Genomic DNA, 7,197 nt, shown 5'->3' on the forward strand with positions numbered 1-7,197 from the left:
CAAGCCCATTAAAGCTAGAGTACATGTGAGTTGCGTTCCGGGAATAGGCTCAAAACTAACGGGTTCTTTCCATAAAATTCATAAATATAATGATAATCAATATTGGTATTTTAATTACGAGTCCGCTAACGGACGCCCTGGGACACTAGACAAGAAATATATTTTATTATTTTTTATATAATACACATTAAATGGTTTGTATTGGAAAATATATTTTACTATTTTTTTTTATATATAACACACATTAAATGGTTTGTATTGGAAAATGTATTTTATTATTTTTTATATAACACAAATTAAATGGTCTATATTGAAAAATGTTACTATTATATAAAAAATAGTAAAATATATTTTTCTTATCAAGCGTCGGTTAGTTTTTGCCTTTTAATTAGTAATATATCTAAAATATGTGTCAAATTTTTTAAATGGGTTAATTGGTGAAATGCTCATAGAAATCGTTAACTACATGCTTGACATAATTCATAAGTTTTTTTTTTTTTACAAACTAGTAAATAATTTTTAAAATTTGAATTCCCTTTCAATTACACAGAAATTCATATTTTAAAAACTATTTACAATTATGTCAAATCATAATTTTAGATTACATCAAACTAGTAAAATCAGTACTTTTAATATATTTTAAGGATTAGAATTTATAAATTAGAAGTCTAGAATATATTTTCTAGGCTTTATAATTTATGAATTGGAGTCCATGATTTTTAAATTATGGTATAAAATTATAATATATGAAAAATAATGACATATTAAGAATTAAGTTTGGTGATTTGACTTAGTTGTAATTTTATACTTAATTATATAATTGGAAAATTTATAGAAATTCAGATTTGAAAAATTATTTACAACTATGCCAAGTAATGATTTTGAATTATATCAAACTAGTAAAATTAGTATTTTTAATATATTTTAAGGATTAAAATTTAAAATTTAGGTATCTAGAATATCTTTTTTAGGGTTTAGGATTTATAAATTGGGTCTAGAATTTTTTTTCAATTAGGGTGTAAAATCATATTTTTTTTTTGTAATATATAGAAAATAATCACATATTAAGAATTAAGTTTGATAATATGATTTAGTTGTAATTTTGTAGTTATTTATGATATTCATGTATTTGAATCTATATAATTGTGTATGTAAAAATTCCATATCATAAATTTATGAGAAATTTACATATAAATTCAAATTTGAAAAACTATCTACAATTATATTAAGTCATAGTTTTCAATAAGTTGTAAAAAATACTTCTAAGGTTTACAGCTAGAAATAATTTTATCCCTAACATCTAAGATTATGCAATTTTACCTATAATTTTGACAGTCAAAAGCAATTTTACCTCTAACATTGACAAGTTTGGTGAATTTGAGAAATAATTCATCAAATTGTCTTCTCGGTCATGAATATTGTCATCTACACTTCACATATGCGTCATTTTATCACTAATTAGTAACAGATCATAAACATATTGGTAGACGTGAAAATTGTATTTTTTAAAATATATATATATATTTTTTTTTGTACGAATTGGACAAAAAAATTCAAATATTTCACCGAATTTATAAATATTAATACCAATTCTATTATTAAATTACAAAAATATGAAATTTTTATTTTTTAAGAACCAACTGATGTGCAATTGGTGCAGAAAAAAGAAAGAAAAAAGCTGTGTTCTATAATAATGTCTGAAATTTACCCAACTTGCCAATATTAGGGGTAAAATTGCTCTTGGTTGCCAAAATTAAGGGTAAAATTGCATCATTTTAGAAATTCGGATAAAATTCAGATGGTTCTGCAAACATTAATACAGGAATGGGGGGCGCAGGGGGGGTGTTTCGTACTACTCGAGGATTTGCTCGGGGTTGTTTTGCGTTTCGAGTGGATACCCCTTCTGCGCATGTTTCCGAATTGAAAGCCGTTATTTTTGCTATTCAGATTGCTTGGGAAAAAGGATGGCACAAATCATGGGTGGAATGTGATTCTATTTATGTGGTAAATTTGCTTAGGAAGCGCTCTCTTGTTGTTCCATGGGCGTTGCGGCAGGATTGGATTGCTTGTCTTCGGCATTGTTCTTCTATGGATCTAAATGTTACTCATATTTTTCGCGAAAGAAATAGAACGGCTGATGCATTGGCTAAATTTGGTGTCACAACAGATCATATTGTTTGGTGGAATTCTGCACCAGCTTTTTGCAATAGATTTATTTCTGATGATATGTATTGTTTAGAACAATTTCGTTTCTCTTAATCTTTCTCATGTATTTTTTCCTCATTTTAATAAAATCCGGGTCTGGGTTTTTGATTGGTTTTGTGAAGTTGCCAACCTAGTTGGGATCTTTGCATTCCGATCTTAGCCTGTAACCCAACTTTTACTTAAAAAAAATAAATACTATCTAGTCTAGATGTGATTTTAGTTTTTGATAATTTATCTAATTAAATATATATTTGAGATTTGAGATGAATTTTTTTCCAATTAAAGTTTATTGTGTGTAGTGGACTCGAATTCGAAACTCTACTATAAGCAACTTGAAGTCTATAATCCTTCACGTAATTGGTTGGAGGTAAATCTAATTAGGTGGTTCAGGCATCGAATTGAGGGTAAAAATTAACTTTAAATATCAACTCAGCCTCTTAACTGAATAATTTTAACAAAATAGTCGTATAGCATCTAGAAGCCCATTTACTCCAAAATTTAAACAAAAATGGAATTGGGTGTTAGCCAGAGACAGGCGGCTGGGGCTGTTTAGACTCTTTCCCAAAGAGAGCTCCAAATTAATCAAGATTATAGACCCTAACACAACAGGGGCTGGATATTTACCAATCCTCATAAATAGAATCAAACATTATTTCACGGTATTTACCTCTTTTATACTAAGCTAAGGTGTATGGAAGATGGATTAACCCTAAGCTCTCTTGATCCGAAAAGAAGGTGATAGTCCTCAAATTTGCTTTATAGCTTCGGCAGGAGTTCGGGGGAGAACTGCTCAATGGCTGCTACTACTATCCGAGTTTGACATAAAATTTGTCACCCAAGATCCAAATTTTAGATATTTTAGATATTAAAACTGATTGTATTTAGAAATAAGTCTCTAGTTAGGTGCCAAACATGCTAAAATGCTTTCTTATTGATGACTGGGCAATCGTAGTTCCATTTTCATATACAATATTCAAAATCCAAACTTTTACATTTTTCTCTATTGCTACAAAAAAAGAAGAAAAAAAAAGGAAGAAAGTGGAAAAAGTTTCTGCTATCTGTCTCTGTACATAATAAGAAGATTATTTGATGTTTTGGTCGCTCCCTCCTTGAGAGGTTATTAATCGGCCTGAACTGAACTGAAGTGGTTTTGGATATCAAGAGGTGCCATTGTTCCATAACTGATAACCAGATATGATGGAACTAACAGCAAACGCAACAAAGGCAACAAAAGCCATTGCAACCGATGCACTTGCCATCTCTGTGAATTCATCTTTCCCCCAATTCGATTGCCAGTCATCCACCCGTGTCGCTGCTGACGATGCTGCTGATATCAAAAGATATGCTAGTATCTGCCATTTCAATCAATCAACCAACCAGAAATGATTTTCATTCAGACACGAAACAACCTAGATTATATTTCGTGTATGCTCGAACAATTAATGGTATTGTTTTGAATGATAAAAACTCAAAACTCTTTTCATTGTGCCAATTACATTTTGCTAAGCATTTGGTCAAAATACGAAAGATATGGAACCTTATTAACAATAAACCACCAAAAAACACCTCATTTCCGAGACAATACTAACTCAATACGAGTTCAAACAGTTGTTCTTCAAGGGGAAAAAAAGAGTAGATCCAAACCGATAAACATGGATGAATCATCCATATGACATAATTTTGTAACTTCAACCTGCTATCTCAAGATGTTTACTAATTACTAATACACTAGGAACAGACCATAAATTAAGTTGTATGAGCAATTGAGCATTATCAATGAAATTTATCTAGACTTCTACCTACCTAGAAAAGTAAAGGCTTTTGCATGCTACCATATGAAACAAAATTCTTGCTCAACTGCAGAAGTAACTGAATGTGTATGTTCACACGTTCATCGTAGTCTGGATTATTATTAGAGCTAAAGTCCACAAGTTACCTCCCTTAAGCAAGATTTTAGTCACAAAATACAATTTACGCAACCTCACGGGAGAAACATTTAAGAAAACAATAGTTCCCTAGGCAATGCAATAGACATATTTTCCACAATAAGCACACTCCTCTACAGACTATAACAGCACACACTGTCACAACAAAACTGCACTAAATGTGCCTGCGCACTGTAGAAAAGATTAGGGGAAGGAGGCAGCATGAAATGCATCAAAAAAATTGAATGAATTTTAAATTCAAATAATAACTTGCCTGATCCATGAGGAAATCAAAATGACACCGGAGGTGGTGGCTGATTACATGTTTCCCTGTAGCCAGATGGTAGCTTAGGACACAAGCCTGGAAGGCTGCGTATACAAACGCAATTACATTGACAGACAAGCAATACCTGCCATCAAACAAGTACCACTATTCAATCAAATCACTTCAAGAAAAGAAATTAGGGATTTCTGAAGTAACAAAGGAAGATGTGGTTGTAGCCATTTTTTTGGTCAGTCATTTCAAATGCCAATTACATGAAATTTCAGCAGATACAAAGGAAGCTGATTGGAATTCATCTAGAATTTCTCTTAACTATATTCAAAATTTGATTTAAGGCACGCCATTATACACAAAATGAAGGCTTTTAATTGATAGACAAAAGAGCAGTAGTACCAACATAGTTATTTAAGGCGCAAGGGGTCCTCGAGTTTAGGCACAAGGCGCAATTAACAATTCTAAAATACAACAAACATCCAAATAATAACAATCTTAGTCATAAAATGCAATGAAATAAATTTCAAATGAACTATTAAGTCTTCCATAATTATAATTCATAATAAAATTTTAAATCTAGGAACTCTATTTTGCAGTAGAGCTTCTCACAGTTCACATACAAAAAAAGAAAAACAATGAAAATGTGGAATATTCAATACTCTATCATCAGTATCTATTCATATCTTAATCTTCTTTCCTTAATCTATTTATTTCTTTCTTATTCTAAAGATGTTCTTTCATTTTTTTTTATTATTATTATTCTAATTAATGTTCTTTCCTATTTCTATTTCTTTCTTTATTATTCTAATTGATGTTCTTTCCTTTGCGCCTAGGCGTGCCTCAAACAAGGCAACAGGCTCCACCAGGCGCGCGTCCGGCCTCTCTGCTGCAGAGGCGCTAAGCCCTGAGCCTAGGGTCAGGCGAGGGCCTTTAACAACTAAGAGTACCAATCATTTTTAATCAAAAAATAGCAAAAGAAATAGAGAAAATAAGAGCAGGTAAAAAGTCACAATAATTGAGAATTTTTTTCTTTCTCTGCAAGAAAATAGGTATTTATGTTCAAAAACACAATTATCAAAAGTTTTATGTTTCCGGAAAAGTATCAAGTCTAGTATTGTATACTTGTTCTTTTCAAGTAATAATAATAATAAAAAGACAAAATTTATCTGTTCTTAAACAACAAAAGGAATTTGAACTTGAACACCTGCCAAAAATTTAAACACTGAAGTGACAATTTTATTTTTACAGTCAAATTTATCAATGATATGTATATTAAACATAAAAAAAAATAAAAATAAAAGAAAGAAAGGAAGACCTGTATTCTTTGTATCGATCAAAGGAATCTCCACTCCAGCCTTGAGTCTTATCAGCCGCCATAACTGAGAACGAAATCAAACACAAGATGACTTCACTAAGTCTAAACCCTAAATCAGCCACTTTCATCGTCCTTTCCCTCCTCGATTTCCAGGGCTGAACCACCGCCGATCTCCCGTCAGGTCTCACCTTTCCCACAACCGGTGGCCCATCCTCTTTGACAGCCCTATTGACCATCATCGGCGGAACCTGAGGCTTACCTTGAGCAAAGGGATGAGTATGAGCAGCATTATCTTGCGGCAGCGGAGATGGCTGCGGAGTACATTGAGTGAACTTATCAACAGCAACGATGGCCATAGAGTTGTCAACAGGAAGGGAATTTCCGGGAGAGTTCATCGGGGAGACGAACGGAGGGGACTCGTGGGGGTCTCCTTGATCGGAAGGGAGTGGGGAGTTGATTCGGAGAGGAGAGTGAGGGGATTCAAAATTTTCCGAATTGGAAGACGATGATCGCTTCACTCTGTTTGGAATTAGAATTCTAGGTCTTGATTTGGTTTCCATGAACTTGATTTTGATTTGACTGAATTTAGTGAGTTGTATCTGAGGGAGGAAGAAGCAGTGAAGAGAAAGAAAAAGGAAAAGAAGAAAGAGGAGGTTTTAACTTCAACTTCATGTTCGAATTGCTATTTGCTTTTGGGGACCATATCTACGTGGCATATGAGTTGTGGTTGGGTATTGTAAAGTACAGTTTTGTTAAAATGTACTTGCCAATGACTTGTTAATGAGTTTTGGGATATGGAGACGTGGCAGTTTACTATTAGACTATTGGGTAGGAAGACTTAACAGGTGGTGTAGGAGATTTTTGTTGTTACTTAAGAGAGTGAGATTCCACGTAAACTAATGCACACTGTTGGGGGATGAAGACAGGAAGCATAATTATTAGAGAGAAAAATACATATTACGACCTCAAAGTATCTATAATTTGGCATATAGTTGCCCAATAAATCTCCTCAAAATAATTACCTATTGTCATTTTTTATAGGCAAATGATATACAACCCTAAAAGTTGTATATAAGCATTAATTCTTCACGTATTTTTAATAAAATAAAATAAAAATTTTAATTCTAAAGCATTTATTTGTATTGAAAATATAATTAATTTACTAATTTTTATAAATATTTAATAAAGTATTAATAAATTTTATTATAAAATTATCTTGAAAACCCAAATTAATACTAATAATAGTAATTAATGAATTTTTATTTACAGCCCTTAAGGCTGTAAATATCAAGACCCTTATATAATCAAACTCAAAATCCGCAACTCTTGTTACGCAATTCAATGATCGACTAACAAAACTAATATGACATTTAATGATATCCGTATAAAAAAATTTACAATCAGAGATAATAAACCAAATACATAATTTATCTCATTTATACCATGAAAAGTATTAACAAGTGTTTGAGAATCAT

General features: G+C 31.9%; 1 protein-coding gene across 1 annotated transcript; it reads right to left on the reverse strand.

The window, feature by feature from the left end:
• Nucleotides 1-3,118: 3,118 nt before the first annotated feature.
• On the reverse strand, nucleotides 3,119-6,368 carry LOC136230797 (CASP-like protein 4A3). Its single transcript, XM_066019984.1, has 3 exons — nucleotides 5,723-6,368; nucleotides 4,405-4,540; nucleotides 3,119-3,557 (listed from the first exon to the last, which is right to left on the reverse strand). Exons 1-3 carry the CDS (start codon nucleotides 6,280-6,282, stop codon nucleotides 3,363-3,365), a joined length of 891 nt encoding a protein of 296 aa, XP_065876056.1. The 5' UTR covers nucleotides 6,283-6,368; the 3' UTR covers nucleotides 3,119-3,362.
• Nucleotides 6,369-7,197: the final 829 nt, after the last annotated feature.

This window comes from Euphorbia lathyris, chromosome 1 (assembly GCF_963576675.1).
Source record: "Euphorbia lathyris chromosome 1, ddEupLath1.1, whole genome shotgun sequence".
Taxonomy (NCBI): domain Eukaryota; kingdom Viridiplantae; phylum Streptophyta; class Magnoliopsida; order Malpighiales; family Euphorbiaceae; genus Euphorbia; species Euphorbia lathyris.

Coding starts and splice junctions, on each gene's coding strand:
- LOC136230797 (XM_066019984.1), bottom strand. CDS start 6,282: ATGGAAACCAAATCAAGACCTAGAATTCTAATTCCAAACAGAGTGAAG. Junction 4,541..5,722: donor GATCGATACAAAGAATACAG/GTCTTCCTTTCT, acceptor GTTTGATGGCAG/GTATTGCTTGTCTGTCAATG. Junction 3,558..4,404: donor TTGATTTCCTCATGGATCAG/GCAAGTTATTAT, acceptor TTGAAATGGCAG/ATACTAGCATATCTTTTGAT.